A 16065-nucleotide genomic window follows, 5' to 3' on the forward strand; every position below is an offset into this window, starting at 1 on the left:
AGTGTAATCTTTTAATGTATTCTCATTTTAACTAGTTAATTGTCCATAATGCTGTTTAAAGATATCTCACAAATGGGTCCTCCCTACCTCTTGCAATAAATAAAATGTTAGTATGTTGTGGAAGTCAGAAGAAAGGTAAATGATTGATTGCCACTTATCACATAACTTTGCTATTAGACAAAGCCACTTAAACCTTCTGAGCCTCAATTGATCATATGGAAGATAAAAGAAATTGTGCTTCATAATTTGTAAGATCCTTTCTCTAAATTTTCTTTGCTTCTCTAACCTCCAAGCTCCCTTCCAGATCCAAATTTGATGCTAAAAAGCTTCGCAGTGTATTATGAGACTATCTAATTATAGAAAAGTCAGGAAATTCCCTTGAGACATTCAGATTCCATCTATATAGACTTTGTATCCTTATGCTGCCTCTTGAGCTTTCATTTTAGATTCCTAGTAACCTTTTCCTAGTTGGATCAAATTTTTTTCTCAGTCCTTCTCAGTGTATATATTGTATATATGTCTATTGAATTCTATGATGATCTGTTGACCTCTACGACTTGAGTTTTCTTTGTATTTACTGTCTAACTTAGAGCATGCACATTTTGAAATTTTAAATCTTATAATTCCTAGTACTATGCCAGGCACACGATAGCTCATCAATATATCCTTATAAATGAAAATGGAGTTAGGGTGTTGATTTAACTGTTTTTCTGTAATGTAAGAAGTGCTAACAAGTCATTGCCTGTTTGTTGCAGAGCATTTGAATCTGAAATTCGCTTTTATACGGGTGACGATCCACTAGATGTTTGGATGAGGTAGGTGCTCTTGTTATTTTGATCATCCGATGAAATACCTTGACAAATGGAGGCTGGGAACTACCCTTGAAAAACTATTTTTGTTCTAAATTAGAATAGCATCTCTATTCAGAACAGATCTTAGAACAAAAAAATATGTACTTACCTGAGAATTGTTTAATTTTTATCCCCTTTTGTACTAATTTAGGTACATTAACTGGACAGAGCAGAACTTTCCTCAAGGTGGAAAGGAAAGTAATATGTCAACATTATTAGAAAGAGCTGTGGAAGCCCTTCAGGAGGAAAAACGATATTATAATGATCCCCGGTTTCTCAGTCTTTGGCTTAAATTGGTGAGTAATTGTCAAGAACCAACTATTTTAAAATAGTTTTACTCTTTAGAGATATCTAATATATTATAAAAATGGTATAACCTAATTTATATGGAAAAAATTTGATTCGGGATTCTGTTTACCATGGCAGTAATTAACACAATGCTTTGCAAATGGTAGATGCTCAATAAATACTTGATAAATGACATTGTTAGAGTAACTTTTTTGAAGACTGACAGAATGAGTCATAATATTACAAGGAAAAGGGATCTTACGTCCTCATATGATCACTGCTCATGATTTAAATGCTATTCAACAAACATTTGAGCCTTTGTTAAGTTTTAGGAGCTGGGCTCAGTATGCAAAGACAAAAACAAAATAGTCCTTGGCCTTGAGGGTGAGGGTGGTGTTATGAGGATAATGATAAGAGCTACATTATCCAAGACACATGTGACTATAGACAAAGTAAATATAGAATGATTTTCAGAAGTGTGCTAAGAGAATATTGACGATTAGGAGGATGAGGTATAAAACCTCTTCTAAGATGTGGCCTTTGATATACTTAAGGCAGGAATTCTATAAGGTGGAGGTAAGGAGGGTAAAACATTCCAGGATAGGGGACCAACAATCTGTGGAAAGACAGAAAGAGTTGGAATGACTTCTTGTTTATGGAGAATAGCAAGGAAGTCAGTTGGTTTGGAATAAGAGTATATGTAAGTTAATGATCTGATGAAAACTATGAGAACAAGAGAATGCCTAAAATGCATAGATAATTTTTAAGAATTAATTTTAATACTAGAAGGAGTGCATTTGAGAATACTTCTAAGGACTAAGCTACTTCAATTGGTACAGGGCCTTTTTTTTCAATCCCTAAGGCAAAGAAAATAGAGATGAAAATTTTTATTACGAAATAAAATTATTGTAATTGGGGGGTAGTGTTGGTCTTTCTAGTGTTAATTATAGATACTTTTTTTTCTGCTGCTTTTTAAAATTTGAAATCTTAAAAAAAATTTTTTTTATTAAAGCTTTTTATTTTCAAAACATAATAATTTTTCAACATTGACCCTTGCAAAACCTTTTGTTCCAAATTTTTCCCCTCTTTCCCTTCACCACCTCCCCTAGATAGCAAGTAATCCAATATATGTTTAACTTGAAATCTTCATTTCTCTTGCTGGCCATTGGAGTTATTTATGAGTAGTGAAAAAACAATCAAAAGAAAAATAAGAAGAAACTTAGGTTTTAGATGCACAAAACTGAATTATCAAGCCAGGAATAAACTGTATTTTTTGTTTTGTTGGGGTTTTTTTTAATCTGGAAGGTAATATGGTATGGATTGAGTATGAGCATAGTGAGTAGCATGTTCCCAATCCCTTGTACCTGTGGCTTCATCATTTGGCTCAAAGTACTAGTCATATATGGCTAATATAACTACTGGATAGCCACCAGAGTTTATATTTAGTTTTTCTCATTAAAAATTCCATTCATTTTAAGGAAAAGAAATTTGTTGCCAAAAACAAATTGTACTCAAGTCAAAAAAAACTGTAAGCTTTCCTTTTACATCCTTTACTTAGGGGACATCTCTAGTATTCCTAAAGTCAGAAATCATTTAATATGATTATACATGTATATGTATAATGTCAGATTGAGTGCCATCTTGGGGGGAGGGAGGGAGGTAAAATGGCAATAATCAAAATCTTGTAAAAGTAAATGTCAGAAACCTAGAGTACTAAAGGCCAATATTTATAAATTTTGTATTTACTTAACTTTGGAAATTTGGAAAAGGGAAATTTCTATTCCCTTTAAGTATTCTCAGCACAGTTAAATTACTGATTAGTGCAAATGAGCTACTTCCAGAGTAGTTGCATTTTGTATTTAAAATGTGGTGATTGTTTCCAGATCACTGAAAATATATAATGAATTTTTAAAAAGTAAAGTTCTATTTACTAATATAATATCAAAGATAAGAAAAGGGTATTTCAGAGTAGTTATGAAAACGAAATTTAAAAAAAAACTTGAAAACTAATTTTCAAAAAACAATTTTAATCACTGGTGCTTTCATATCTGATCACTAAAGAAATAGAAGTGATTGATTGTTGTACCTTTTCAGAGCCCAAGAATTTTGAGACCAAGCATTGATTTTAGTTAAAAATCCCAGATTTGAGTTTTTTCGAGGTTCTGGAAGGAATCTCATCTACTTCAAAAATGTGTTGTTCAATGTAAAAACCATTGATTATTTTCTTCAGAACATTGGTATCTTTAGCTACATCCTCATATGCACCAAGCACTTCTGAGACTATATATAACTCGTACTAAATCAAAATTTTGTATTATTCAAACTTAGATAAACCTTACTTGGCTCTATTTTTCAAGAGTTTATTCTCTTAAAGTGTTCTAGTTGAAAACTGTGGAATAACTTTATTAAATAACCCTATGTTACAGGAACTCTGAGAAATCTGTGGGTATAGTGAATTTAAAGAGGAGGGGTTTTTTTTTGTTTTGTTTTCAAAATTCACTTGTCTTTGTTTATGACTAGAACTAACACTGACAGCCAATAGAGGGCAGCGCATTTTCCAAAAAAACTAAGAGCACACACCAAATTTCACTAATTTGGTTAATCAATCTAAATGATAACTTTTTTTTTTAATTTCAGTCAAAAATTTTTTCAATTATATTGCTTTTTAGATCATGAAGTAACTAGTACTCTCTCTTTCTTGTGGTACTAAGATATTGATTGTATGCAATGCTTGTTTTTAAAATACCCTTGCTACATTGAAAATCTTCTGGGTTAAGTAGTATAATAATACAAACACAGTTGTCAGAGGAATTTTTAATTTGCTCAGCAACCTGTTGATATATATGTATTGGAAAAATAAACTTCAAATAAGCCTTTTCATTATTATCACAGACTGTGGGTGATCTCCTTTTAGAGGTCATTGCCCTACTCCAACATAATCTAAGGAGATGCTATTTTCTCAATTTATATTCTACTGGACACTCTGCTGTTTTTATCCTTTGTTTCCAAGAGTTACATTTTCTTTGTTGACTCTGTGCACTGCTCTGTTGCTCTTGCTCCATAGTCCTATCTCTGTATTGTCATCTTCAATAACTGTATATGCTACTCTTTTGCTATCTTCTGCTTTTCCCATTCAAATGAGTTATAATAAATCAACAAGCATTTACTCAGCCTCTACAATGAGCTGTGTTCTATCCTTTAATAAATATTCTTTGTAAGCAAAATAGAAACTTGAACTTTCAATCTAGGTAAGGCTGTTTTTATAATTTATATGAAAAGTGGTATTTTTATGGAGTTCCTATTAACTTTTAGAGTTAATACTGCAAGAGTGAAACTGAAATTAATTTGATTTTTAAAAGTTTCCTAACAAATCATTATTGGCATAAAAGCATGCTTTTCTGGAGATAGCAATATTTGTATAATTGAACAGTCATCTCTTTAGCAAATAGTTTTAGAGAAGGAAAAACTTTTCTACTTTTGTTCTAGAAAAAAATCCTAAGACTCAATGGATCAGTGGCATTCAAATATTAACAAAGAAAACTTCAGTCCAGGGTGAGGAATCTTTTTTTCTGCCAAGGGCGATTTGGATATTTATAACATCTTTGCGAGCTATACAAAATTACCATCTTAAAAACTCAAGCAGTAGGAGGTTGTTGGACCTAGCTTTCAGTTCATCATCACCTGCGGTTGCCGTGGTAGGGTCAGACCAAATGATTTCATGGGCCTTATATGGTCTGCAGGTCAGACATTCTCCTTCTTTTAGCTCTATCTGTACCATGAGCTTTAAGAGTAAAATATAAAGCCAAATCTATGGAGGGTTATAGGTGACAAATTAAAAAATTTCAGGAAATAGAGCACTATTTTCAATAGTAGGCCATACTCAGAAGCCTTTCCACATAGAAATGCATTGTATTTTGTTTGGGAGATTTTTTTTCCCACTGAGGAAAAGAGGGGGAGAAAAACATCTTTATTAAATAAAATATGTTGGGGAAATGAGACAAAATGGAGAATGAATATTTACAGACGAATATAGTAGATAGTGTGGAAGACTGGAATGATAAAATACTTCGAAGGTGGCCATAGCATAGGTTTTTTTTTTTTTTTTTTTAATAGCCTTTTATTTACAGGATATATACATGGGTAACTTTACAGCATTAACAATTGCCAAACCTCTTGTTCCAATTTTTCACCTCTTACCCCCACCCCTCCCTAGATGGCAGGATGACCAGTAGATGTTAAATATATTAAAATATAACTTAGATACACAATAAGTATACATGACCAAAACATTATTTTGCTGTACAAAAAGAATCAGACTCTGAATTATTGTACAATTAGCTTGTGAAGGAAATCAAAAATGCAGGTGTGCATAAATATAGGGATTGGGAATTTAATGTAATGGTTTTTAGTCATCTCCCAGAGTTATTTTTCTGGGCATAGCATAGCATAGGTTTTCTACAGGATAGTAAGGTATGAAGCATAAGAATGCTCATGGGCCTTAGGTTCTTTGGATAAGTGGGCCAATTGTGTCTTTCTATGGTTGATTGAAAAGTAATGCTTAGAGCCAGTTAATGGAATAGTGTGTCATATTGGGCAGAACACAGAATACTTCTATTTGAGGCTCACTTCTAACATTTAGTACTGTTGAAGTTGCTTCACTTTGCTCAGTATCCTAAGGAAATAATACTTTTACTACCTGTCTATTGGGAAAATTCTTGACTCTTTTCTTTTTATACCATTTAAATAAACAAAAATTACCTTGGATTACTTTATTTTCCCTTCCCCTGTGTCTTTTAAAGGTTACTTACTTAAGCCAGATAAACCAGCAGCTACCCTTTCCCTTGTCCAATACACCTGGTCTTTGTGTTATAAGGGAAAAGCTAGTAGTGGCTGGCTACTGAATTGAAAGCTTTCTATCTTAAAGAATGAAATCATTAATAAATTAGAGGAACATAGGATAGTTTACATCTCAGACCTGTGGAAGGGGAAGGTCTTTATGACCAAAGCAGAACTAGAGATCATTACTGACCACAAAATAGAAAATTTTGATTATACCAAACTGAAAAGTTTTTGTACAAACAAATCTAATGCAGACAAGATTAGAAGGGAAGCAATAAACTGGGAAAATATTTTTACAGTCAAAGGTTCTGATAAAGGCCTCATTTCCAAAATATATAGAGAATTAACTCTAATTTATAAAAAATCAAGCCATTCTCCAATTGAAAAATGGTCAAAGGATATGAACAGACAATTCTCAGATGAAGAAATTGAAACTATTTCTAGTCATATGAAAAGATGCTCCAAGTCATTATTAATCAGAGAAATGCAAATTAAGACAACTCTAAGATACCACTACACACCTGTCAGATTGGCTAAAATGACAGGAAAAATAATGATGATTGTTGGAGGGATGTGGGAAAACTGGGACATTGATTCATTGTTGGTGGAGTTGTGAACTAATCCAACCATTTTGGAGAGTAGTTTGAACTATGCTCAAAAAGTTATCAAACTGTGCATACCCTTTGATCCAGCAGTGTTACTACTGGGATTATATCCCAAAGAGATTATAAAGAAGGAAAGGGACCTGTATGTGCACGTAATGTTTGTGGCAGCCCTTTTGTAGTGGTTAGAAACTGAAACTGAATGGATGTCCATCAGTTGGAGAATGGCTGAATAAATTGTGGTATATGAAAATTATGGAATATTACTGTTCTGTAAGAAATGACCAACAGGATGATTTCAGAAAGGCCTGAGAGACTTACACTGAACTGATGCTGAGTGAAATGAGACAGGACCAGGAGATCATTATATACTTCAACAACAATACTAGATGATGACCAGTTCTGATGGATCAGGCCATCCTCAGCAACAAGATCAACCAAATCATTTCTAATGGAGCAGTAATGAACTGAACCAGCTATACCCAGAAAAAGAACCCTGGGGGATGACTAAAACCATTACATTGAATTCCTAATCCCTATATTTATGCACACCTGCATTTTGATTTCCTTCACAAGCTAATTGTACAATAATTCAGAGTCTGATTCTTTTGTACAGCAAAATAATGTTTTGGTCATGTATACTTATTATGTATCTAAGTTATATTTTAATATATTTAACATCTACTGGTCATCCTGCCATTTAGGGGGTGGGGGGGTAAGAGGTGAAAAATTGGAACAAGAGGTTTGGCAATTGTTAATGCTGTAAAGTTACCCATGTATATATCCTGTAAATAAAAGGCTATTAAATTAAAAAAAAAAAAATAAATAAAATATTAGAGGATAATTTCCTAATATGGAAGAGAAGACAAAAAAAAAAAAAAAAAAAAAAAAGAAAGCTTTCTATCTTACTATCACTTATTAAATCCAAGATTTATATGATCTTAACCCTGATTCTCTAGTACCCTCATTACTTGTCTGTTATCTGATATCTAAATTATTTTTTTCGTCTGGGTAAATTTTTGGTTTGGTGCATTATTAAAACTTGGGGAAAAAAACAAATGTTGCATTTATTTTAGGGATGTTTATGCAACGAACCTTTGGATATGTATAGTTACTTACACAGTCAAGGGATCGGCATTTCATTAGCCCAGTTCTACATTTCATGGGCTGAAGAATATGAGGCCAGAGAAAACTATAAGAAAGCAGATTTGATATTCCAAGAAGGATTTCAGTGCAAGGCTGAGCCACTGGACAAACTGCAGTCACATCATCGGTAAGTTACCGTTTTAAATAAAATGGAGTTGTATAAAGAACTAGTAGAGACACCTAGTATTTTTCACTTGTAAATGCATGCTAATCTGTGATAGAGACCATCTTTGACAGATGTTTAATCCTCATATTTTGGGTGGCCACTCCTTTGATTTTTTTTACTGTGGTTGCAACTACATAATCCAGTGAAACAAATATTTAGCACTTGTTTTGTGCAAAATATTATGTTGGAGGCCATGGATCCAAAAAGAAACCTGGCTGTTGAGCTTAATTTCTACTGGGAGATAGAACGTGTGAATAAAAGCATGTATGCAAAATAATTTGAGAAGGAAAGAAAGAAAAGGAATTGGGAAAAGCTTCTTCTAGATGAAATTAGCTAGGTGACATAGGAGATTGAGCCCTGGACCTAGAATCAAGAAGACTTATTTTCCTCAATTCAAATCTGGCCTCAGACACTTATAGGTTGTGTGACCTGGGCAAGTCTCTTACCTCTGCTTCACTTTCATTATCTATAAAATGAGCTGGAGATGAAATGGAAAGCTACGTCAGTATCTTTGCCAAGAAAACTGCAAATGAGGTTATGATGAGAAGATGAAGAAATTAAGATCTAAAGATGGGAAGTGACTTGGCCAGCGTCACACAGGTGTGAGACAAACATCTGTGGCAGAACTGATACTCAGACCCTGATTGGCTGACTCCAGGGCCTACAATTTTCCCATGGCACTCCATATTACTTCAATCCATTGTCCATTCTCTTTAGGCAGTTCCAGTTTCGTGTGTCTCGACATACTCTGTTGGCACTTGAAAAAGAGGAGGAAGAAGATATCCCTGAGGCTTCTGGACCTCAGCGAAGCACTCTGGCTGATTTGAAAAGCAAAGGGAAAAAAATAGCAAAAGTCCCCATTAATCGTGTAGGAGGTGCTCTTAAGGGTAAGCTCAGCATAAGGGCATCAGTCTTGTGAATAATACTTAACATGAGGAAGCAAGTAATGGCAAAGTGACTTATGAAGAGATCATGATTTCAAAAATACAAAATTGGGACTTAAAGCAACTCTCTATTGCACACTGTATGGCATTTTGGGGCAGAGGGAAGGTGGGCATATAATAGTACTACAGGTCAGGAATTTTTGTGCCATTGCAAACAAGCTCTGGGTTTTAAGCTGATAGTGAAGAATCGTTAGTGTCTCCATGCTTGGCACTGGCAAAAGCAACAGACCCTTTTTAGAGGAATTATCTTTATTCATTTGTGAGATTTCTTACTTGAGGGGAGTAAAGAACTCATAAGGAATTCAGGAGAAAATCATGAGACTCAGTGAAAGACCTGGAAAATTAATATAAGAAGACAGACTAAAACAACAGCTTTTTTTTTTTTTTTCTTAGTCCAGAGTAGAAAAAAGGGTAAAAAGTGATTTAGAGTCTCAAACAGATGAAGAATAACTAGACAAGACCTCTTTGTCTTCATTGACAGAAAAATGGCTTAGATTGCAATCCTGGACCTTAGGTGAGCACAAAAGAGGAGCTGGCCTGGAGGAAGTGTGTGATCTCTTTATGGAAGTTGATAAGTTTTGGAAAGGACTGCCAAAAAAGTGATGAATTAATTAGTAGATTAGTGGAAAAGCCTTTCCATCTTTAATTCTATGCTAATAGACAAAACTACTTATAGCTACAAAATAAAATATCTTTAATTTCAAGGATAGTTATTCTGATTTATAAATAATAGTTTTTATTCAAAAGCTTATTTTTCTGCAAAGTAACTTTATCAGAATTAGAATAACAATATACATATTACCTATGATTATATTAAAAAGCAAAAAAAACCTTAAAGCAGAACATTGTTTAAGTACACTGACAGAACAGATCAGCATAAGACAAAAAGCAAATAAATCATTGTTGTTATTAAATATAATTAATAGTAGTTTGAAGTTAAAAAATTCATATTTTTGTTTAGTTGTAGTTGTTATTAAATTTACAATTATTGAAAATATAAGAATTCCCTTTTTTCCCCCTAGCTTCAAACCAGGTCCGGGGGCTTCCAAATCCTGTTACTCAGCAAATGTTGAGTGGCTCTAAATTTGCTGTTTTTGATGAAAATGCTGATGGAGCCTCTAGAACAGAGCTGCCAATGGTTACGGCTGAACCATGGAAAGCACCACCAGTTCGTAGGGCCAAAGAGAATGAGCTGCAGGCGGGACCGTGGACCAAAGGCCGAGTAAGGACATACCTTGACTGCATTGGGCTAGTAGAGGGTTAGGATTGGGGAAAGAAATGGAAATAATTTTGCCTTTACATTTTCTGGCTTCTTCTCAATAGGATAGGAAGAAGTTTTTGAAAATATCTTGAATGAAAGAGTTACTGCCAGTATATCTGTTCATTTTAAATCTTTTTCCACTTTGTTCTCCAACAGCTTCGTAGTAATCCAGCTTCTGTGGCCACTGTACCAACCACACTACCAAATTTTATCCCATATGTGGAAGAGTCTGCACAACAACAAATAATGTGAGTTTGATTCTCAGATGCTCTTAAATAAGAATTAGTAAGTAATGGGGACTGGTCATATTTTAACCTAAGCTAGTTTGGATGTTTTCTTTATAACTGCACATACTCTAGAAACAGTTAGCCCGTATCTTCAGTGGGGAAGAACCATTATTAAAGGAATTAAGCTCTTTTTTACACAGGATAATCAAGGATAATCATTTTTGTTTTAAGATAAATGTTTTGCTTTCATTAATTAGCAACTATCAAAAGTCAATTGTTTTTAGCTTCTCAGATTGAGTTGTTAAAGTCTGACTTTTCACAGTGAGGAAATATTAAGAATAGGCTATGCTATTCAAGGCAGATGATATTTTTATTATTTAAAAGTATATATTTTTTGTTTTGCTTTTAAGGAATGAGTAGGTTCTCAAAGATAAAAAGTTATTTTGCATTAATGTCTGTTGCTTATGTATGTCACTTTTGTTTGCAACTATATCCTCCCTTCCTTCCATACTAAAAAAGTCTACCCTTGAAACAAAGATTTACAAAGTGGAAAAGAAAAGATAGTTCAATAATACTAACCAGCACATTGACTTCATTTGACAGTCTGAAGTATTCCATAGCTAAAGTCCCTTTCCTATGCAGCAAAGTAAGGGAAAAGTGTGTTTTCCAAATTTGTTTTTAGAACTAGACTTGGTCATTATAATTACATAGCATATGGTTTGTTTCTTTGATTTATAGTATTGTTGTAGTCATTAATGTTTTTTCTAGTTCTGTTTGCTTCACTAGTGCATCAATTCACATAAATTCATGATTCTTTGAATTCATTTATTTTTTCTTAAAACACAGTAATAATACATTTATATAGCATGTTTTCTTTAGTCATTTCCCAATCAGTGCATGACTAATTCATTTCTATTTTTTGTTAACAAAAATATATATACTGTTAAGAATATTTAGGGGTATATGATACCTTTCTTTTTGTCTTGAACCCCCTTGGAATTTATTTCTAGAAGTAAGATTTCTGGATCAAAGAATGTGTATATTTTATTCACTATTTTTTAGTATTATTCCAAACTACTTTCTGGATTGACTAGATTGATTCACAGCTCCACCATAAGTTTGCTTATCTTCCCACTGTCTCTTTAACATTGATTATTTCTATCTTTTACCATTTTTACTAATTCTCTGTATCTGAGGTGAAACTTCAGAATTTTAATTCACATGTCTCTTAGTAATGATTTGGAGTAATCTTAAATTTTATCATCTTTGCAATTCTTTTGAAAACTGCATCTCTTGACTTCTGTCGGCAGTGATTCATGTGGGTGGGTGTTTTAAATTTCTTGTATATCTTGGATATGAGATATCACAGATATTTAATGTAAAACAACTTTGAAGCCATAGTTTTCCTTCTTAAGATAAGAATTCTTAAAGAAGTAGGGTTTTTTTTTTCCTTTTGCTCAAAATTTTGAAACAGAGATGATCTGTTAAATACACTTTGAAACTACTACTTACTAATGCCTTTGGTCCCATTAGTCCCTAAGTTTGAGAATTCTGAAATTACTGTGAAATCTGTATTTTATTTACTGTAATAAAAATTCCTTTGCAATTCTTGAAATGGAATGTAAGAAGTTACATGTCTGAAATATTTTAGCAATGTGAAAAACTCTTAGGTTTATTAGATTATTCCTTGAGACACTGATTACTTAGATTCATTTAAACTTTTTTATTTTCTTCTGCAGTAGATCTTTTTTTATGGATTCTTTGAAAAATTAATCTATGAAAAATCTAAGGTTTCACTTTTATATAATGTGTGATAGTGAGGAAGAGATATATTTTTCTTAGGAAATATTTATTTAAATATAGATTATAAATATAGATAAAAATTAAGAGGTTTACCAATATGGGCTTTTAAAAACCTTTTTTTTTTTTTTTTTTTTACATTTTTTTACATTTTTGCCATTCAAGTAGATTGAGGTAGATGGTATCTGAATCTGATTATTATGGAATTTGTCCATCATAGATTTGAAGCTAGAAGAGATCAAATAATTTAACCTTTTCCCTTTATCTTTAAACTGTGTTTCATTGATGGACTTTTTAATTTAAAAAATACTGGCACTTTCTAGTATATCCATCTCCTACCCCTACCACCAATAAACCTTTCTTCCCCAACAAAGACCTGAAGCTAAACAAATATTGCCTTAGTTTGCCTAATTAAAAGAAATATACATTGTTTATGTCTGATAATAAATGCTTCATTCCACACTTACCTTAAGAGGAGGCAAGGCTTCACTAGCAAGTAATAAAAACAGTGTGGAGGATTGATTCTATACATTGATCAGTGTTCAGGTGTCTTTTAGAGTTGTTTTGTTATGATAGGTTTATAAATTATCTAGCTTCTGTGTACTTCATTCTGCATCATTTTATATAAGTCTTACCGAGTTTCCTTGAATTTTTCATATTTGTCCTTTCTTATACCACAGCAGCATTCTATTCAATTTATGTACTAGTTGGTTTATTCTCTAATAGGCTCATTCTACCTTAAGTCTCTCCTCTTTGTGATCTATTTTATGCATAACTTCCAAAGTGAAATTTCAGGGTGCATAAGTCTGATCATGTCACTCCCTCTTTTCAAAAGCTCTAATATTTGCTTGTTGCCTCTAGAATAAAAAAATTTGTTTTGTTAGGTATTTTCCAATTATATATATTTTTAATTTGCAGTGTTCATTTTTTAAAAAAAAATCTCGAGTTCCAAATTTTCTCTCCTTCATTCCCTGAGAAGGTAGTCAATATAGTATTGCTTTTACCATGTTAAGTCATGCAAAACATTTCTGTTTCAAAAAAATTTTTTAAAGTGGGCTTCAGTTCACACTCAGTATTCATCAGTTTTCTCTCTCTGGAGGTGGATAGCATTTTTCATCATGGAAGGAAAGAGTAATGAGGGAGAGAGACAACTGATAAATAATTAGGAACATGTAAAATGTATTTAGAATAAATGGTAGATAATCTGAAAGGGGAGGAATTAGTACTTGAAAAGATTAATAAAGGCTTGTAGAAAGTGTGCTTTGAGAAGAAAGCAGAGGTGAAGGGACAAAGCTTTCCTAGCATGAAGGACAGCCATGACAAAGGCACAGAAATGTGAGTCAATTTTCAAGGAATTGCAGGTAGGCCGGTGTGACAGTAAATGGAAGGGACAAAGAGATGAGAGGCTCAAAAAGGAGGAAGGAGCAAAGTTATGGAAAGCTTTGAATGCCAAGCATAGGTCTTTATGTTTATTTTTGGAGGAAAGAGAAAACAACTGGAGCTCATGGAGCATGAACATATCTAGAAAATATGGCAGCTGAATGGAGAATGGACTGTAATAGAAAGACTTCTTGAGGCAAGGAGATCAATGAAAAGGCTATTGAAATAGTCCAGCCAAGAGATAATGAGGACCTATACTAGAATATTGGCTGTGTGAGTGAAGAAAAGGGACCACATGTAAAAGAAGGTGTGACAAAACAAAATTTGAAAATCGAATATGTAGCATGTGTAAGAGTGAGTAATAAAGTAAAAATAGATTGTAAAGCTGTGTGTTTGAGAAAATAGTTCAAAGTAGTGGAAGATAATGAGTTCTATTTTGTATAAAATGAGTTTGAGATAGGTAAAGAACCTTTAGTTCAGAATCCAAGAGGCACTTGGCAATGAGTTGGCCAATTCAGAGAAAAACTAAAGTTGTCCTCCTTCCCTTCTCTCTCCTTGCCTAATATAAAAGATTCTTGTACATGGGAACTGTTTAGTTTCTTTTCTGTTTCCAGTTCTTCACACAATGCCTGGGCATATAGTAGTAGATACTACTAATTGATTATCAGTTGTTTGCAAAGTGATGCAGTGGAAAGTTGCTACAAATTATATTTGCATATATAGAACCTTTCTATCCGACTTTGATCATTTTGGAGTTTATTTTTAGTAGAGATAACACTCTTGAAGGATATAATGTTTTCTAGTATAATGTCAAATTATTTTCCCATACAATTGAACTAATTTATTACTTATCCAATAGTGCATTGATGGGACTGTCTTACTGTAGAACCTCCAACATTTAACCATTTTCATCTTCTTTCAGAGAAATTTGTCGTGATTGTATAGCAGAACAAAAGGCAATTGGGAAGCATAGAGAATTGTATCAGGCGCAAATCTTTTATTACATACATAAGAAAGAGCTAAAAATTATTTCATTTAAAAGGATACATACATACATATAATATATACACACACATTGTGTGTCTGTGTGCTATTTGTCATGAAAATGCTCTAATAATTACATAAATGCAAATGAAACAACTTGAGGTACCACTCAGATTAGCTAAGATGACAGAAAAAGAAAATTACATTCTTGAAAGGGAAAATATGTACCCTAATGCATTGTTGATGAAGCTGTGAACTAATCCAAACATTCTGGAAAGTAATTTGGAACTGTGTCCAAAAAACTGAAATAATGAAATAAAATTATATATAGTTTAGGAAGACTTGTTAAGACTTTTATAAACTGATGGAAAGTGAAGGAGCAGAACCAGGAAAATACACTTTAATAGCAACATTGTAAAGATAATCAACTGTGAAAAACTTTGTAACTGATCAGCACAATAACTCACTACAGTTTCAAAGGATTCACGATACAAAATGCTATCTACCTCTAAAAGAAAGAACTGATGTATGCAGTGTAGATTGAGGCATGTTTCTTTCTCTCACTCTTGTTTCTTTGATTGCACATGTGGAAATTTATTTTGCATGACTTTATATTTGTAATGGTTCTGTGTTTCTTGCTTTCTTCGTGGGGACAGAAAGAGAATCCAAAACTGAAAAAAAAAAAAAGTTTCCAGATTTTAGAAATACAGTGATAGAAATACAGAAATCTGCAGTAGAAAAAGTTAAACATCATTTTTGTCATTCTGATTAGTGTCAGGTAAAACTTCAGTTTTTTTCTTTTCATTAATTTGGAACACTCATATGGTAATTATAAATTTGCAATTTCTCTTTGGAAACTTATTGGTTTGATTTCTTAATTTTTGGGGAAATGGCTCATTTATATATTTGTACCAGTTCTCTCTCTATTTTTAGATATTTAACCTTTATTATAGATATTTCCTGCAATGACTTTTCCCCCCCAACTTTCCCAGAAAGTTTTTTTTTTCTTTTAGATGTATTGATTTTGGTAATGAAAAAACTTTTGTGATTTTATGTATTTAAAATTGTCTATTTTATCTTTTAGGATTCTCATTAGCTATTATCCTTTGTTAGGTTAGAAGTTCCCCCCCAATTGTGTTTGTAGAAGATATGCCCTTTCATTCTTCTCTAATTTTTTATGGTTTTATTTAGGTCACATGCATTTGGAGACTACTGTAGAATATACTATCTATTTTATGATGTTCTAAATCTATTTTCTGCCCTATGGTTTTCCAGTTTTTCCAATAGGTATTATTAAGAGGCCTTACTAAAATAGTTTGCATTTGGGAATCTGGTGGGTCCTAGACATCTAAATATCATTTTACAGATTAAAAACTGAGAACCAGAAAAATTAATTAACGTACCCTGGGTCATATAGTCATTCCATATAGATGGAAACAGATCTGGATTATTAATGATTTATATTTCTTAACTTATAAAGTTTGTGTTTATGTCCTTTGATCATTGTTTCATTACTGAATAATGTGCACTTATATAAATATAAGTCTTATATAAATATAAGTGGTTTACCCATATTT

The 16065-nt window shown here is 32.8% G+C and overlaps 1 protein-coding gene across 1 annotated transcript in view; it reads left to right on the forward strand.

Moving 5' to 3' along the window:
- BUB1B (BUB1 mitotic checkpoint serine/threonine kinase B) overlaps nucleotides 1-16065 on the forward strand; it is a 58725-nt gene that overhangs the window by 3170 nt on the left and 39490 nt on the right. The window contains exons 3-8 of the mRNA XM_031952081.1: nucleotides 756-815; nucleotides 1003-1147; nucleotides 7657-7853; nucleotides 8610-8779; nucleotides 9859-10058; nucleotides 10254-10345. Of these exons, the coding sequence (XP_031807941.1) occupies nucleotides 756-815; nucleotides 1003-1147; nucleotides 7657-7853; nucleotides 8610-8779; nucleotides 9859-10058; nucleotides 10254-10345 (864 nt within the window). The remainder of the gene's footprint in view (nucleotides 1-755; nucleotides 816-1002; nucleotides 1148-7656; nucleotides 7854-8609; nucleotides 8780-9858; nucleotides 10059-10253; nucleotides 10346-16065) is intronic.

The sequence above is a fragment of the Sarcophilus harrisii genome, chromosome 2, assembly GCF_902635505.1.
Source record: "Sarcophilus harrisii chromosome 2, mSarHar1.11, whole genome shotgun sequence".
In the NCBI taxonomy this organism is placed as follows: Eukaryota; Metazoa; Chordata; class Mammalia; order Dasyuromorphia; family Dasyuridae; genus Sarcophilus; species Sarcophilus harrisii.